General features: G+C 33.9%; 1 protein-coding gene across 1 annotated transcript; it reads left to right on the forward strand.

Moving 5' to 3' along the window:
* The first annotated feature begins 7,442 nt into the window (after window positions 1–7,442).
* LOC134255230 (MICOS complex subunit Mic19-like) lies at window positions 7,443–15,322 on the forward strand. Its single transcript, XM_062737744.1, has 7 exons — window positions 7,443–7,570; window positions 7,844–7,901; window positions 9,344–9,357; window positions 9,557–9,616; window positions 9,917–9,987; window positions 14,520–14,655; window positions 15,161–15,322. The coding sequence occupies exons 1-7, from the start codon at window positions 7,511–7,513 to the stop codon at window positions 15,182–15,184; spliced, it is 423 nt and encodes a 140-aa protein (XP_062593728.1). The 5' UTR covers window positions 7,443–7,510; the 3' UTR covers window positions 15,185–15,322.
* Window positions 15,323–19,220: the final 3,898 nt, after the last annotated feature.

Here is a 19,220-nt window from a genome sequence, read left to right on the forward strand (position 1 = left end):
TATTAAATATAACTTTTTTTTAGACCAAATTATGAGTAGAGATGCTCTTTACATTCCTTTTATCTGTTATACAGCCTACTCCGGATATATTGAAATTCAGGGGACCATGCAAATTATTTCAGTATATCCGTAATTCAATATAAGCGAAATCGTGAAGCCACCATTTTTTTAAATTAAAAGTTCAATCTCGATCTTAAAATAAAGAACAAACCCGAACAAATTAATTTTGTCATTGTTTACCATAACAGTGTACAGATCACATGGAATATTAGTCCTTGAAAGTTTAATTGAAATTGTATCTTTGTAATTCTTTTTTATCGATAAGACAATCTTCAACTTCATTATTATTCCCCGATCACATTTATTTACATTTTGGAGAAAAATCACCGATGTCAATTTAGGTTTATCATTAGCCATTCACAGTAAGTATTTAATTTGAAAATTAAGTTTTTTCTAGATCTGTGGGGGTTTCTATGTTGCCTTTAGCCTAAATACTTCCGTATTATATACATGGAAACAAAGAATTTAACAGTGAAAAATTTTATTTCGTAAGAGCATGCAGTATTAAAAAAAACGTAAGGTGCACGTGAAAACTGAATTATTCACACCTTTTTTAGGTCACCTGTGTAAACTCAGGTGACCTATTGCTATCCGTTGTTGTCCGTCGTCGTGCGCTGTGCGCCGTGCGTTAACATTTAAACATTTTCAGCTTCTTCTCTGAAGCCGCTCAACCAATTTCAACCAAATTTGGCACAAAGCATCTATGGGTGAAGGGGAACAAAAATTGTGAATTTCATGGTCCCTGCCCCCCTGGGGCCTGAGGGGTGGGGCCAAAACCACTTAAATTAGTGCAATCTTTAAAAATCTTCTTCTTTACTCCTGGACATCAAGCAGTCAAACTGTTTGCATGATTGTAATCAGCATTGAGTCCTCTACCAAAATTGTGAAATTCATGGCCCTAGGGTTAGGGGTGCTAGTGCTAGGGCGGGGCTAAATATACTGTAAAGTGAAAATGCATTACTACTTTGGAGATCTTCTTCTCTGCTCCTGGGCATTAAATAAGCTAACCAAGTACATAATTATGTTGAATAAGATTGCCTTTTCAAATATTGTGAATTTCATGGCCCCAGGGTCAGGGGTTCTGGTGTAAGGGCGGGGCTCTATTGGTTATATAGTGAAAATGCATTAGTTCTTTGAAAATCTTCTTCTCTGGTCCTGGATATTAATCAAAGAAACAAAGTGCATAGTTATGATGACCGAGAATGCCTCTTCTAAAATTGTGAATTTCATAGCCCATGGGTGAGGGGTTCTGGTGTTAGGGCAGGGCTCTTTAATTGTTTATGTAGTGAAAATATATTAATTCTTTAAAAAATCTTCTTCTCTTCTCCTGGGTATGAAATAAACTAACCAAGTACATGGTAAAATTGAATAAATCTGCTTCTTCCAAAATTGTTAATTTCTTGGCCCCAGGGTCAGGGGTTCTGGTGTTAGGGGCTGGGGGCTCTGTTGATTATATAGTGAAAATGCATAAATTCTTTAAAATTCTTCTCCTATGCTTCTGGGTATAAAACCAATAAACTATGTACATAGTAATGATGAGGAAGGATGGTTCTTCCCAATTTTGTGAATTTTTTTACCCTTGGGTCAGGGGTTCTGGTTTTAGGGTGGGGCTCTATAATGATTATATTGTGAAAACACATGAATTCTTTGGAAAGTTTTCCTTTTCTCCTTGGTATAGTGCCAATGATCTAAGTATATATTTATGATGAAGAAATGTGCCTCTTCCAAAATGGTTAATTTCAGGGCCTCTATGTTAGGGGTACTGCAGAACGGGGGGGGGGGGGGGGGGGGGGGGGGGGGGGATATAGCCTGAAAATAAAGTAATACTTTGAAATCTGCTATTTGATATTAATCACCCATTTCTGATGACATGAAATTTATAAAATTCTAAAATTTTGAAATATGTGGCAATAGAAATGCATTTTCTCTCTATTTCTCTGATCTGCCTTTGGGTATTAAGTAACAAAAATAAGCATGCTAAGTGTATATTATTGATAAACAATGGTGCCTCTTTCAAAATTATGCATTTCAAGCTAGGCTTATGGTTTAAAAAAGTCAAACCAAATTCAGTTGTTGGAAAGTTTTACATGTTACTCAGGTGACCTATAAGGCCCGTGGGCCTCTTGTATATCAACTGGTCAGTCAGACATAATTTCTGTCACCAAACGTAACGACAGTGCCGCCAGGAAATACTTCAATATAACCGTTATGAAAACAACTCATTATCACCTGTGGGGACCGATTAGTGGCTTCAATATAAGCGAAATTTCAATATAGCCGATTTCAATATAACCGTTTATTTTAATGCAAAGAATATGAGAGTCAAAAACTGGGGATTTATTTTTATTTCAAAATAAGTGGAATTTCAAAATAAGCGAGTTCAATATAAGTGGAGTAAGCTGTATATTGTTTGTGCTGTCTTATGAAACAGTTCTGTTCTGTGATAAAGAGAAGTAAATAGGAGGACATTTTCCTTTTCAGTGATTTCATGTACACATTTAAACATGATTTGTTTGTGAGAAGTGTTCATTATAAGGTGTTGATCACTATATGAAATGTTTCAATGTTTAATACAATAGCCATTTGACATTGAATGTTGTTTCTATGATAAGGAATTGAACAGGTATAATCTTCATTGTTTCAGAGTTAATAGTTTTTAGCTCACCTGAGCGGAAGGCTCAAGTGAGCTTTTCTTATCACATTTTGTCCGTCGTCCATCCGTCTGTCTAGCTGTCTAGCTGTCTATCTGTCTGTCCATCTGTAAACTTTTCACATTTTTGACTTCTTCTCAAGAACGACTGGGCCAATTTTGATCAAACTTGGTACAAAGCATCCTTATATGAAGGGGAATTTAAATTATTAAAATGAATTGCCAAGTCCCCTCACAAGGGGAGATAATCAAGAAAAGACAAAAATAGGGTGGGGTCATTAAAAAATCTTCTTCTCAAGAACCACTAGGCCAGAACAGCTGAAACTTATATGGAAGCATCCTGGGGTAGTGTAGATTCTAAATTGTCAAAATCATGACCCCCGGGGATAGGGCGGGTCCACAATGGGGAATCAAAGTTTTACATAGAAATATATAGGAAAAAATCTTTGAGAATCTGCCTCTCAAGAACCACTGGGCCAGAAAAGCTGAAACCTATGTGGAAACATCCTAGGGTAGTGTATATTCTAAATTATTCAAATCATGACCCCCGGGGGGTGGGCGGGGCCACAATGGAGAATCAAAGTTTTACATAGTAATATATAGGAAAAATCTTTGAAAATCTTCTTCTCAAGAACCACTGGGCCAGAACAGCTGAAACTTTTGTGGAAGCATCCTGGGGTAGTGTAGATTCTAAATTGTTCTAATCATGACCCCTGGGGGTAGGGCAGGGCCACAATGGGGAATCAAAGTTTTAGTGTAGATTTCAAATTGTTTAAATTATGATCAGTTGGGTAGGATGGGGTCACAATATGTATTTTAAGGGGAAATCTGGTAAAGAACGGAATGGTCAAAGCTTCTCAGGTGAGCGATGTGGCCCATGGGCCTCTTGTTTTATTTCAAACAACACTCTGACTTTTTAGATAGGTGATCTTACCCAGTAAATCAGGTTTTATAAGCCTAAGTGGCAAAATCTATCATGAATCCTTTAAGATTTTAATATGATTTTTTGGTAACTTTAGTAACTATACTCTAGCAGATTGATATTATTCGCATGTATGTGTTTTTATGCTAAATTATGAATATTTGTACACAGGAAGTATATATTTGAAATATTTTTGAAAAGATCTTACTGAAGCATCTTTAGTGTTTTCCTGCCATGTCATATTTATGCAGTATATTATTTAAGGAATGAATTTAATAGCTACCCATTTTATACGGTATAAACTGGGTTGCGGCAGTTTACGCTTTATAAACCATACCGCGAAGCGGTTTATAAAAAAGCATAAACTGTTCCAACCCAGTTTATACCATATAAAATGGGTAGCTATTAAATTCATTGCTTATAATTTAATTTTCATTCATTTGATGTAAGAAAAAAAGATGATTGTTCTAACAAAATGACTTCAGTTTGTACAAAATTTGAATGTAACGTCGGGCGGATTGATACGTTTTTGACGCAAGTCATTGTGATGTAGGCAACCCATTTTATACGATATAAAGTAAATTTTTTATCCAATTAAATGCAGCGTAACAACCAGAATTGAATTATTGCGTTATAAGTTAAAGAGATATACAATTATCATATCTTTTTAAATTCTAATGGTTGTAAAAAAATATTGGTATTAAATGAATTAATGTATGGTTGTATGTTATTAATGAATAAGAGACCAATGTTTAAATTTTATATGTCTGTTAATTTTTTACTCTTCAAAATATTTTAGGGAAAAACATTATTGCTACAGGTTGGAAATTTGTAATACAATGTACTTGTACATGTCATCTATTTATGAACCCCAAGAAAAATGCTTATGTGTATTGTCACTGCTTCTCTGCCTTTTGAAATAATTACTTGAGGAGTTTACAATAAAAGTATTACATTCTTTTCTCTTATATATACATATGTATATCATGTGTATGAGCATTTTTAAGAGAAATTGTTATACTGCTGTGTTGATTGTAAATTTGTTAACTGTGTACAAACATAAAAAGATTCTGTTAGTTTTGGATTTTCTTTTTCAGTAACTTGAAGGACAGAACAGAATTTTTGATAGGATTGTAACTGTCTACCTGTCAGTTGTAAATTCTTCAGAAGATGGTGTTCTATTGTAAACTTATATTTACTTGGGACAACTGTAAGTCACGATTCATAATATCAACACTATCCTCAATTTGATTTTTGCAACCAAACAATTATTCTTCATCAATACACAAAAGTGCTAATTAAAGCACCTTTTCATAGTCTAACTTGTTTATTGAAAATTTGCCCGATTGCCTAATGTATCTCTATAAAGCATAGGTGTCAGAAGCAAATTAAAAGTGGTGGGGCTAAACTGACAAAAAAGTTTTCAATACCTATATATACATGTAATGTATATATTTGCAAAAAAAGTGCCCCCCCCCCCTGATTCCGACGCTTATGAAATATGCTTTAATTTACATGTATGCCCATTCAAATGCTCATGTCCTAAACAATTACCCAAAGTCCACTGTTCAACAATTTTGCCATGCAGTAAAATTGGTGAATACCAATGGTGGTCAGTATTTTTAGGTCACCTGAGTAAACCTGTTTTTGTCTGTCGTCGTGCGTTGTGCGTCGTGCATTGTGCGTTAACATTTGAACATTTTCAGCTTCTTCTCTGCAACCACTGAACCAATTTCAACCAAATTTGGCACAAAGCATCTATGGGTGAAGGGGAACAAAAATTGTGAATTTCATGATCCCTGCCCCCCTGGGGCCTGAGGGGTGGGGCCAAAACCACTAAAATTAATGCCATCTTTAAAAATCTTCTTCTTTACTCCTGAACATCAAGCAGTTAAACTGTTGGCATGATTGTAATCAGCATTTAGTCCTCTACCAAAATTGTGAAATTCATGGCCCTGGGGTCAGGGGTTTTAGTGCTAGGGCGGGGCTAAATAAGTATATCGTGAAAATGCATTATTTCTTTGAAAATCTTCTTCTATGCTCCTGGGTATTAAATAAACTAACTAGGTACATAGTTATGATAAGCAAGAGTGCCTCGACCAAAATTGTGAATTTTATGACCCCAGGGTCAGGGGTTCTGGTGTTAGGGCGGGGCTCTATTGATTATATAGTGAAAATACATGAATTCTTTGAAAATCTTCTTCTCTGCTTCTGGGTATTAAATAAACTAACTAAGTGCATAGTTATCATGAGTTAGAGTGCCTCTACCAGAATTGTGAATTTTATTTCCCCGGGGTCAGGGGTTCTGGTGTTAGGGCGGCGCTCTATTGATTATATAGTGAAAATACATGAATTCTTTGAAAATCTTCTCTGCTCCTGGGTATCAAATAAACTAACTAAGTGCAGAGTTATGATGAGCAAGAGTGCCTCTACCAAAATTGTGAATTTTATGACCCCAGGGTCAGGAGTTCTGGTGATAGGGCGGGGCTCTATTGATTTTATAGTGAAAATACATGAATTCTTTGAAAATCTTCTTCTCTGCTCCTGGGTATTAAATAAACTAACCAAGTGCATAGTTATGATGAGCAAGAGTGCCTCTACCAGAATTGTGAATTTCAAGGCCCCAGGGTCAGGGGTACCATGGAGGGGGGCTGTACTTATATACAATGTACTGAAAATGATTGAATTGTTTGAAATCTGCTCCTTGGTATTAATCTGACAAATATTTTTGAAAAACAAGCTAGGATGCCTTTTCAAAAATTGTGCAATTTGTGAATCTAGGCCTACTGGTCAGGGGTTCATGTGTGGTAGGGGCAGTACTGATTATTGCTGAATATTACTAATTAGTTGAAATGCATTTTTTGTTCTCATACCCTACCTATGGGTATTAAGTAACAAAACTAAGCAACTGCTAAGTGTATAGTTATGATGATCAATCGTGCTTCCTTCAAAATTGTGAATGCCATAGCATCTGGCTTAAAACATGAATCATTTCAATCACTGGAAAGTTGTTGATTCTCAGGTGACCTATAAGGCCCATGGGCCTCTTGTTGGTAGCAGAAGCGGCTCCGAGTCAGAATGTTGGGAGGCGTGGTGTTATATCTCTAAGTTGTCACCCCGTGCTTTGTTTTCCATAGCCCCTACCGGTACCACCACCACCACCACCACACTTCTGCTTGCCTAGTTTGGGGAAATAGTTTTCCATTGTTTGCATGGTGAAGATGACAATTTACTGAAAACATAATTTGGGAGAAATTCAAATATTTCCGTGAACTTAAAAAAGTCTTTGAAAATCGAAAAAAAGTTAAGATTATAATCTCTGGTTACGGTGGTCGTAGTCGCTATGGTTACGGTCGTGGATTGTCCTCGCCTTGTATCATATGTATACCCTCATAATATTTATAGGTTTTTATACCTCTAAAAACACAACTTTCAAGTAAACGTAATTTTGAAAATATAATAATTTATTTTGAATTTTATGAATCAATTTAGTTATTGAAAGCACAGGGACTTGCTTCTGACGTGTAAAAAATATTTTATTAAAAAAAAAAAAAACGATATACGATAAAACTACACTGTAGTTAAATAGTATATCGTTTTTTTTTTTTGTTTTTTTTTTTGGGGAGGTTTTTTTTATGAATATTTTTTACACGCCAGGAGCAAGTCCCTGTGTTGAAAGCACAGGCACTTGTTTTTGAAATTTTTTCCAAGACATCTAATTTTTAAATATACGAACTGAGTAACTAACCCCCCCCCCCCCCAAATATATTTTCCGGAACTAATTTTTCCGCATGAATTTCTGTGTTTAGAAATTTCCTACTTTCACTTTCTGGTGCCGACCTTGCAAACGCAAGTTTTGGGAGAACATTTCCCTTCAAATGGGGGGTTCTAGCAGTACGAGGCGGGTCGAATTTAATGATCCAAACGATCCTATTGTGGTCAGTACCTTTTTTTAATTATTGGCTCTGAATGGAAGAAAATGACAGGATACTGAGAAATTAGAATTCGAATTTCCTCTATCATATATGTTGTAAAGAAAGTTATAACCTTAGTTATCAATATCAGAACTGCTTTTGTACCTGTTAATTTTTACTTTTTAAATCACATTTTGAAATCTTGGAATGTATTCTTTTGGTAATCTTTACATCTTGAAAACTCAAAAGTATTCTTTAATTTTTACAACTTATATTATATGTACCCTTATTCTACAGATTTCTCAAGATGTGGCAAGGAGAATTGGAATGGATCCAAACAATCCTGCTAAACCTGGTAAGTTAAGGACTTGTTGGTTTAAAAATTGAAAAAATGCAACCTTGGACAAGTTAAATTCCCACTCACCACAATTAGACTTTGTTTCTTGGCAATGTAGTTAGAATAATCTAACTGTGTCTCGGTACAGGCCCTCACCACAGTTAGAATACGTCCCATATACTTGCAATGTAGCAAATCGGAGCGGATCCGCTCCGAAACGATTTTGAAGAATATAAAATGATTTGCACTGGGAATAACTACCAAAATAATCAAAACAAACCTTCTTGAGATTGCTTATGCCTTTTATCCCAAAAAATAATCCATATAAATACGTAAATCCAATTAATTTTCTCAACGTTTTTCTCTCCATTCAAATGTTTACATTCGGAACTCTCTAGATTGTTCCTAGTTAGGGATGGGTATCGCCAAAAATTTCGTATCGCGATATATCACGATTTTTTCCCACAATATCACGATAATATTATGATATTTTTAAAAGCAGTTTTTACAATGATTTTATATGAAAAGTCATTATTTTTCTAAAAAATATGCTAGAAAAACAAAATTTTACTTTCTTAGAATTTTTATGTATATAAAATGAATTATGTTTGGACGGTAAGATGCCGTTCTTTTCACTTTTTACAACATTTTTTATACTTTCTGTAATTGTAATTTGAAAGATTGAACAAATAAATGAATAATTTCTGGACTTTATAATATGTACCTGAAGACCGGTATTTAGGTCTTCGTATCACGATACGTATCACGCAACAAAAAATCGCGATATACCGGTATACCGATAAAATCGCACATCCCTATTCCTAGTAAATGCACTATCGCCCGTGTTTCTTTCTGCTACATTACGAATACACGGAACGAATTCTATCGTTAAACCGGGTCCGTAGGACAATATCATTTTAACGATAGAACATTCTATCTATTGGCAATGTAGCAAATTGGTTTGGATGACTATTTGAAATGGAATCACATCGGTGAGAATAGCAATAAATTTACCACAAGAGACCTTTTTTGAAACATATTTGTCCTCCATCTAATGGTAATCGTAATCCACATAAAAATTGAAAAATTCACACTTTCTTCATGTTTTTGTTTTCTTGCTTCAAATTTACATGACATGATTGAACTCTCTATTTTGTTCTTAGTATGCACATTTTTAGAATTGTCTGTTCTTGATCATTTTGCTACATTCCTAATGCAAGGAAGGCTTCTTTTGTTAAACAGGTCATATCATTTTGATGAGAAAATGTTCTATCTAAAAAAAGAGCCATATGAATATAGAAATATCACAAAATAATTTTAAAGAAGTCAACTTAAATGATTTGCAATATCAAATCCTTAATCATGTCAGCATTATTTTTTTTTTCAAAATTACATATTATGATAGAAAATTTTGGAATTAAAAAAAATGTATATACATAAATATTTTTTTTTATTTTTAGCAAGGAGGAAACTGGTAAGTACTGTAACAGTGATTTGTAATAAAAGTTTATAAAATTCACCGTGTTTTGTAAAACATATACTAATGTAGAGATTGATTCAGATTGTGATGTTAATTGAGATGTCTTTATAAAAGCAAAAAAAAAAATTGGTTTGTATTTTTTTTGTATAAAGATAAAAAATGTGAAATTTCCTGTTTATCCCTTTGCCTGTAGGAAAGTGAAGAGGAACTGACAGATTTATATAACAGTAAAATTAAAGAACTGGAGGCCAAGGTAATTGTTTTGAAATAGTTACTGAAAATTACTGAGATGCATGTATAAAATTTATGAATAATGAAAATTACTGAGATATTTTTGATTTATGAAAATTACTGGTATATTTATAAAGAAGCATATAGTGAAGCATTTAGGAATGTATTCCATAATTTTCTATATCCTTCTTTTCCATATCTTTCCCGATTTTCTTTAAATAATAGTTCTGATATAGAAATTAATTTTGAATGTCCAATTATTGTTTTCACGTAAATCATGCATCTGCTTTTTGTGTTGAACATGTTCTTTGTTGTCATTTAGAATGCTGATTTGTTAAAAGCCAGAGTTAGTGAGTTTGCACAGGCTGTGCAAGAAGTAGAGAAGAAATTCATGTAAGTAGAAGCATACAGTCTTAGGTACAACTATGTACTTGTATATAATTAGTCTATGAGTAATCTCAGTGAGATGTCGTAGTGACTAAAATTTTTAATCTCGTGTTCCTACTACATCTCAGAGCAATCCCACACAACGTGATAAGGGATTTTTTGCCCCGACTTAGACCGCTCATTTCAATCAATACGGGCTGAAATGAATTAGCCGCCTGCTTCCTTTGGTCATCTCTTTTAGTCTCTATTAATATAAAACTTTCCTTTCTTACCTTTAAAAGGTCTAAATCCAACAAAATATAAAGTTTTTGATTTTTCATAGATATATCCCATTCATTTAAACCTCTAATGCTGAAGAGTTCTACAATAGTCTGCTTTGAATACTTCGTTCTACAGTTCATTCCTATAGAAATGGTATTAGAACAAACAAGAAACACAGTAATTAACAAAGGATAAAACTTCTCCTGTCAGACAACTGATCGAATAGTCACTGAAAAATCTGGAAAGATGATTGAACAGCAGATTACTGCCATTGAGTCACCTTTCAGGCATAGAATGCTTATCATAATCAACAAACAAACCTTGTAAACAATATAGAACACTTAAAACTTACTGTAACAGTGTGAATTTACACATTTATGATTTTACCTTAAAGAACTTGCACTGCTTAGCCCTTGGATAGACCCCACATGTAAAGAACCATCGGAGGAAGTTATCTCCCTTCTTCCTAGTTTGCGTCATGGAGCAGGGCTTACTGTGACCTGGACAGAGCGGGATTTTACTGGTACTCTGACCAACTGGAATTTTACTGGTACCCGATCCCATATCCTCTGATGATGGTCTCTGTTGCACTGATGCTTTACTGTCTCTTTTATTATCTTTTATATGTTTGTTACCATGTAATGAATTGATCACATTTTGTGGGTGCACTAATTTATTTCCATTAGCAGCCTTTAATTTTTGAGATGCTGCAGAATCGAAATGAGGAGAGGAGACGGTGGTTTTTCTATTTGCTTGAGAGTGATTGCTCTCTTGAATTTGTGTAGAATTCAAAGCCTTATTGTTGATCAAAGTCTTTGTTCCACTTGTATCTTCATTTCTTTTTATTCTTTTTATTGTCTGTTCATCAGAATCTGTTGATAACTTTCTCTTCAAATCTGATACTGCAGTACCTATTTCAATATAAAGATACTCTACATGATTCAACAGAAAAGAGGACAGAGTCAAAAATTGCTATTCTGGTAAATTTTTAAAAACTGTCACTTTGTATGGTATCAAAAACGAAAGTATTCAACTATAAATTATGGAAATAATGCAGATATGTAGATTGATTATGATTGATTTAATGAAATAAACATTGGTTACTGGTAATCAGAGATTACAGAGCCCACTACAACAAATGTTGTCTTTAAGTAAGGCAAAGTCACACAATTACTCAACAATGTGTACATCCAAAAATGCAAAATTTATGCAATTTTGATCTGATACTTTGGAACAGACCTATATAAAAACTTCAACCTAGTTCTTCAATCTTCATCATGAAAATGTAATTAAAATTCAGCATCTGATGCAAGTTTGAGAGTTTTCATCACTTGATGCACAGGGGCCTGTAACATACTGTATTTGATTTTACGTAATCACTATATGCATACAAAAAGAGAAAGGGAAACAACATCAGCTCGAATTTACACAGGGTCGATCTCGGAAATGACTCGTGTTTTCAATAAAATACCTTGCAGTTAGTGAAATAACGTCTGGGATCATTCAGTAATAATCACTCTTTAATAAAAATACCACCGCGGTCATTTAAGAATCGTGTAAGTCGTGTTTTGCAGATCCAATACCCTGTCATGCAAGTGATGTAGTTTAAGTCGTCCACTAAATTCGCTAAACATTGCATCCAATATTTAACGCGAGATGTGATTGGTCAATGGTGCTTTTCTAGAACAGATCTGACCAATCACGCTCCGCCTTTTACCAATCATGGGTTTTTCCAAAATGTCGTCTGTTCTGGGCTTGAGCCTCTCTGTGAACGAGAAAGCTACCTGCATTTATTCAAATTGGAGATGTTGTACCTTTTGATTGCAATTAACAAAAGAAAAAGATGATTTTCGTGAACGCTGGATCTTAACTTTGTGTTTTCCATCTCCGGAAAGACTTCAAAACTGGAGAAAATGTGCGAATTTTGCCTCGTTTTAGTGGACGACTTAAAGTTCATCGACTCGCACAACGGGATATCGAGTTAGAATTACCCAACTTAAACGCTATAAAAAGTAACGAGGTTTCTGTTTTATTAAAAAATATTTATTGTAGTATGATTTCTAGTTATAATTTAATTGGCTACATTCTTTTTTCTATGAAATACGAAATATTTCCGAGATCGACCCTGTGTAAATTCGGGCTGACGTTGTTTCCCTTTCCTTTTTTGTATATATATAGTGATTACGTAAAATCAAAAACAGTATGTTACCGGCCCCTGTGACTTGATGCATCATTTGTGCAAGTTTGGTTTATATAAGCCTTACAGTTTCTTGGTAATAGACCTGCACCCTTAACTTTTACTTGGTCCATTATCTGGAAATGTATGTCGAATTCAGCATCCAAAGCAAATCCATTAGTGTGCATCCTAAGATGTATCATCCAAGCAGGTTTGCACAACATAGGGCTCATAGTTACTTGGAAATGACACCTGCATAAAAATTTAACCTCTTCACTCATCCAGAAAATGTAGGTCAGATTCAGCAACCGAAACTAGTCTGGTAGTATGCATCTTAAGATGTATCATCCATGCAAGTTTGGTCATTAAAGAGCTCATAGTTACTTGGAAATGAAACCTGCACCAAAAACTTTAACCTGTTCACTCATGTGGAAAATGTAGGTCAGATTCAGCATCTGAAGCAAGTCTGGTAGTTTGCATCCTTAGATGTATCATCCAGGCAAGTTTAGTCAACATAGGGCTAATAGTTACTTGGAAATGAGACCAGCACCAACTAGAACTGTCCAAACGGGACAAAATACCCCCCGCTGGGTTTTTCAGAAGTAAGTTTTTCCATAATAAAAATATGTATCAAATACCAATTATGAAATTTTTATTCCAGTGACCTTGAACTTCCCCAGATAATCTTGGGTCAAGGTCATGACACATCCTTGCGTCATGGGCAATCTTTCAGTGAAATGAGAACCTACCAAGTTTATCCATAAGAAAGATATGGACCGGACACAAATTATGATATTTTTCTTCCAGTGACCTTGAACTACCCCAAATGACCTTGGGTCAAGGTCATGACACATCCTTGGGTCATGGGCAATCTTTCAGTGAAATGAGAACCTACCAAGTTTATCCATAAGAAAGATATTACGGACACGAATTATGATATTTTTCTTCCAGTGACCTTGAACTACCCCAAATGACCTTGGGTCAAGGTCATGACACACCCTTGGGTCATGGGCAATCTTTGTGTGAAATGAGAATCTACCAAGTTTATCCATAAGAAAGATATGGACCAGACACGAATTATGATATTTTTCTTCCAGTGACCATGAACTTCCCCAAATGACCTTGGGTCAAGGTCATGACACACCCTTGGGTCATGGGCAATCTTTGTGTGAAATAAAAACCTACCAAGTTTATCCATAAGAAAGATATGGACCGGACAGGAATTATGAAAATTTTCTTCCAGTGACCTTGAACTTTCCAAATTGACCTTGGGTCAAGGTCATGACACATCCTTGGGTCATGGGCAATCTTTGTGTGAAATGAGAACCTACCAAGTTTATCTATAAAAGATATGGACCGGACAGGAATTATGAAAATTTTCTTCCAGTGACCTTGAACTTTCCAAATTGACCTTGGGTCAAGGTCATGACACACCCTTGGGTCATGGGCAATCTTTGTGTGAAATGAGAACCTACCAAGTTTATCAATAAGAAAGATATGGACCGGACACGAATTATGAGGTTTTTCTTCCAGTGACCTTGAACTTCCCCAAATGACCTTGGGTCAAGGTCATGACACACCCTTAGGTCATGAGCAATCTTAGTGTGGAGTAGTAGATTCTAATGTCCCTCTGTAAGAAAGATATGGACCGGACACGATTGCACAGACAGACGGACAGACAGACAGACGGACGGACAGCTAGACGGACAGACAGACAGACAGACGGACAGACGGACAAGGTGATTCCTATATACCCCCCCCCCCAAACTTCGTTTGCGGGGGGTATAATTATTCAAAGGAAACTATTGCGGAACTCTTCTTACAATAAAAGGGTGAAGATAATGAACACTATTGAGCACTTCCTAATCTCAAAAACTCTTGAAACAATCAAATCTGTGAAAAGGACAATTTATACAATAATTAACTTATGCTTTAATTAGCTCTTATGTACAGTATGTAACACAGGTACATGCATATTTGACTATATTTTAATGCATGTATCCTTAAGCTGTCTGAATCATTCATGTTTTAATGTGAGGGATCCTATTTATTGTATTTTCCGGTTACTGTTAATGAATCAGTATTTGCCTTTGCGTGACAGGAACACCACAGGATCTCCGGTGTGCCAGGACCTACAAGACAAAGTTTTCCGCTGCTACACAGAAAACAATAAAAAGACACTGCTATGTTCTGAAGAAGTTAGAGCTTTCTTTGAATGTGTAGAGAGAGCACGAGCGGTATGTATCGCAGATTTACTGGTAATGCAGGGTGATAAAAAATATATAAGTACTTTAATCTAAAGAATTTGGTACAAAAAAAAAATGTTAATAAATTTTGTAGAAAAAGGTGTAGTTTAGGATAAATCTGAGTAATGAGGAAATTTTAAGAAAGATAGACATGTAGAATGATGTCATAAATGAGAAAATACAATTTATTGCAGAGGAGTTACTTCCCGTTGATTAAAAAAAAAATCAAATTACTTAAATTGTCAACGTTTTAATCTATTCCTTTAGCTATATTGTTCTAGATTTTTGTTTTTTATTTGATACATGTTCTTAATGCCAAAAAAAAAAAAGATTTTAAAATTACCCGTAGATTCTGTATGTTTAAACAGTCAAGAAATTTTCTCCTATTTGATATCTACATAAGAGATGAATGTTTAGTTTAAGTCTGTACATTTTGTGACATCAACAAGTTGATAAGTCTAAATGCTGTAACATTTTGATAATATTTACTTTACAGAATGCTCTGATGAGAAAAGGCTAAGGAGGAGTACTGTTCATCATTTACTACACACATTTATAACATAAAGTGACATTAAAGCATCACTATATAATAGTGGTATTGACATTCTTGTTGTGACTATTAAGCAATGCAGTAATTAATAAAGTTTGTATAACATGATTGTATACTTTTTTTTGTCTTATTGCCGAGTTACTCTAAAAATTTGGTGTCAGTAAGGGCTGTAGCAGTATCTCATTAGAACAGATGAACATGTAATATATGCATTATTGCCATGCTACAATTGTAATGTTTATTCATGATGATAGGATGACAGATCTACTCAATGGCAAGAAATAGCAAGAAGTTAAAAGTTTCTTTTTCTAGCTCACCTGAATTTAAAGCCACTTGCCACAAAGTATTCTTAATGAAGGGGATTTAGGTTTGTTCAAAGGAATTGCCACTTCCTCTTTCAAGGGAAGATCATTGAGATATTAAAGTGAAATTTTATGCTATTTTTCAAAAATCAAGTCATCAAGAACAATTTTAAAACTTCAAGAAAGCTTCAGTACATAGTGTAGATTCAAATTGTAACACTGGGGTGTAGGATTTGGCTACAATGGAAAATCGAAAGGGAAATGGAACAAAGCTAATATACAAAAGCCATGTTTAGTCATATTTATACATGCAGAAGCATCCTTAAATAGTGTAGATTAAAATTTGTTCAAGTTTTGACCTTTGGGAAGGTGCAATCACAATGTGTGATCAAAATTCTACATAGGAATAGATGGAAGAAAAGAGCAAGAAGGTTTTATGTGGAAGAAAAGAGCAAGAGGGTTTTATTTAATATTCAGTACCGAGTTTTACTAAAAGTCGTAAATTTTGCCGTAGACGTAGACGTAAACGTAGACTTTACGACTGAATTTACGTGTGCGTAGATAGCGTTTTACTAAAGGTCGTATCTGCGCCCGTAAACGTAGCCCTAAACGTAAAGATTCTCGTAACTTACGACAGGAACTCTTCAGTAAAAGGTAGAAAAACTAACCTAGTAACGGAAGCTACGCATGCGTATCAGCTACATTTATTCAGCTGAATCAAGAAGAAATATTAACTGAAATGAATAGACAGCATAATTAATCTATTAAAATAATTATTAGTAAAAGACATAATAGAAATATGACGGGGTTTTTGATTTTCAAATTAATTTTGCCGACAAAAAATTCGAGGTGTTGTTTTAAATGATTTCAATTAATTTGCTATCAAATAAATAAGCAATTACATGTAGTCTTTATTTCTAAAAAAAAAAATCAGAATAGATGTCAGTTGCGATTTTTAATTATCCATTTAATTTAGAAATCGATCTTAAAATGGGAGAAAGATATTAAACATTTAGAAGCCAATCAACAATTATGAACCAAATAATTGCATATATATATATTTTTTAAAAATTACCTTTTACCAGGCTGTTTGCATATACTGTACGATTACGAGTTAGGTTATGGGCATATTGAAAAGTTTGTACAGTACATGTATCTGCGCGCTACACGTGACGCATTGAAAAATAAAACTCTGAAAAAAAAAACTTTCCTCTTTATATCTCTCAATAAATAGCTGAAAATATCTGGGGGTATTTTACTTAGTCGTGCATTATAAGTCTTTAGAGATTAAAAGTCCAAGTATTGTTCATGATAGAAAAAGCATACTGTTAATTATTATATTTTTCTTAAGGTAAGTCACTCGTCAGCTTTTTAGAAAAGTTCACGCAGAAGCTTTTACTTCAAAACTACTAATCAAAATTCAATTTTTATAACATATTTAAATTCAACAATGTAAATTTTTTAACATTCAATGAAAAAACTGCTCAAAAATCTACAAAGAAGTAAGATTTATGAGGGACTATTTCTTTTGGTGGAAGGATATTTAGCAGAAAATTCTGCAAATCTGCACATTTATAAAATTTAATGTAATGGAAATTTAGCCTCACATACTTTTACTGGGAGAATATTTTCCGTTTTGATATTGCTAAATATATTTAATATAGGTCTTAATTTATATTTTTAGACTAAGTTTTACACCTTCCCTCAACAAACTTTTCCAAAAATTGAAAATATATTAAAGAAGTCAAGGTCAAATTTACACCATTTTTTGCCTGAAAATCACATATTTTGACAAATATTTCAAAATTAACATCACTGACCCCACCTTTTTCTTTCATTATTTTAAACTACTCGATACTTGTGACTGATCAGCACTCAAGTCGTAAAAAGTTTGATATAAGAAAATTTTTTATTGCCTATTAAGTTTTTTAATACCCCAAATATGTTATTTTTTAGTGCAAAAAGGTCACACAATAATTTACGCGCATTAATTTGCAAGATTTGTTTAATGATAAATATTATTCAAACTATTTTACGTAAAATAAGGTTGTATTTATTGCCATGCTTACATCTAATCAAATATAATAAGGGTTAAAGTAATTAACCAAAGAGATGAAATTTAAGTGCAAAAAGGTCAACTTAAATGTACCGTAGATCAGTAGGATGCACACTGACCCCCTATTTTCTTTGCGATTTTGAGTTACACTTTATGAGTACTTATTCAAAATATACTTCTCAAAAAATCCTTGATATAACAAATTTCAGGAGTGACTTACCTTAATTACAATATACAATATTGTTTTGCTGAAACTTTCTCTAATTTCTTTTCTGTAAAAACTTGAAAACAGAAAAACAACAAACTTACAATCGAATCTCATAGATTGTTATTTTTAATTCTCTCTCTCTCTCCCCCCCCCCCCTCTCTCTCTCTCTCACATATCTAGTTTTTTTTTTATTTTATCAATGTACAAGAAGGCCATGTGATTTGCGATAATATGTCACAGAAATTAGCACATGATCCGTGAATTTTTTTTTTTTAGAAATTTATTCTTTACATACAATGAATAACAAAGTACTGATAAGAGTTTACATTGTATTATGTAACATGTCTGCATATTATAAAAAAATCTTTTACAAGAGGTGCATTCTTTTAAATTGCATTTCCAAATTATGACGTAATTTTCTATATACATTGCGTATATTCTTCTATGACGTCATATGGCTCCGGGAAAAAAAAGATAGGCCTTTACAGTGTGCGGTATTTTTATTTAAATGCCTTTGTTAAGAAACCCTGTCATTTTTACGTGACAAATAAAATTTTGCAATATATTTTTAAAAGTTTTCTTCCGTAAAAATGTATTTGTACATGCAGGCTTCATATTTATAGGTGTAACATGATAGTAAAATAAATTGCAAGTGCTCAAATTATATAAGCGATTGAAATCGAGTTTTTTGGGTTTTTTAATTTTCAATTTTATATTTTCTTAAAAGTTCATGTGACAAGGTAATACGAAGTTAACATGGGATCCCCATGTTTTACGAGTTTTTTTTTTTTTTTTACATGATACAGTATATAAATTTAATAACTAGTTCTGTAACCCCCTCCCTCCCCCTCACTTGTGCCTATAAGATTTTAAAACAACAAATCGTTTTATAAATACTCTAGACTTCAAAATTTATTGCAGAGTTCTTCTTTACGTAAAATTTCGAGTATGTCCATTAGGGCATTACATTGCACAAGTTGACGTGTTATTATTATTCGATAAACTCCAAAAGAAATCACGGGAAATAAAAATTGTGACATGAGCATCGTATTAATAAAAAAAATTAATGATTTTTATCCCCCAAAGACACGTTCAGTCATATTATAAAGTTATAGAATTTATTTATAAGGCTACGTGTTTCTCTACGACTGCTATAGGGCACACGTAGATTTTCACGTAAATCTACGTCAAATCGTAAGATACGACTTTTAGTAAAACGCAAAATCGGCGTAAGTTACGGCTACGTCTACGCTTACGTCTACGTTTTGACTTACGACCTTTAGTAAAACTGGCTACAGGTGAGCATGTGATCCATGGGCTATAATGGAATGCTGTAGTACAAGTACTCTATGAAGCAGTATCTGCTGGACTGTTGTCTTTACTAGGAAAAGAAACTATTTCTGCTGTTGATCAGTTTCTATTTATCTCCACACTGGTATA

This window comes from Saccostrea cucullata, unplaced genomic scaffold, assembly GCF_032062105.1.
Source record: "Saccostrea cucullata isolate Sc308-1 unplaced genomic scaffold, CSIRO_AGI_Scuc_v1 ctg127, whole genome shotgun sequence".
NCBI lineage: Eukaryota > Metazoa > Mollusca > Bivalvia > Ostreida > Ostreidae > Saccostrea > Saccostrea cuccullata.

What these genes read in the sequence shown, in the direction of transcription:
- LOC134255230 (XM_062737744.1), top strand. Translation starts at nt 7,511, where the DNA reads ATGGGGGGTTCTAGCAGTACGAGGCGGGTCGAATTTAATGATCCAAAC. An exon ending in ATCCAAACGATCCTATTGTG is followed by an intron (nt 7,571 to 7,843) that starts GTCAGTACCTTT and finishes CTTATTCTACAG; the next exon opens with ATTTCTCAAGATGTGGCAAG. An exon ending in GAAGTAGAGAAGAAATTCAT is followed by an intron (nt 9,988 to 14,519) that starts GTAAGTAGAAGC and finishes TTTGCGTGACAG; the next exon opens with GAACACCACAGGATCTCCGG.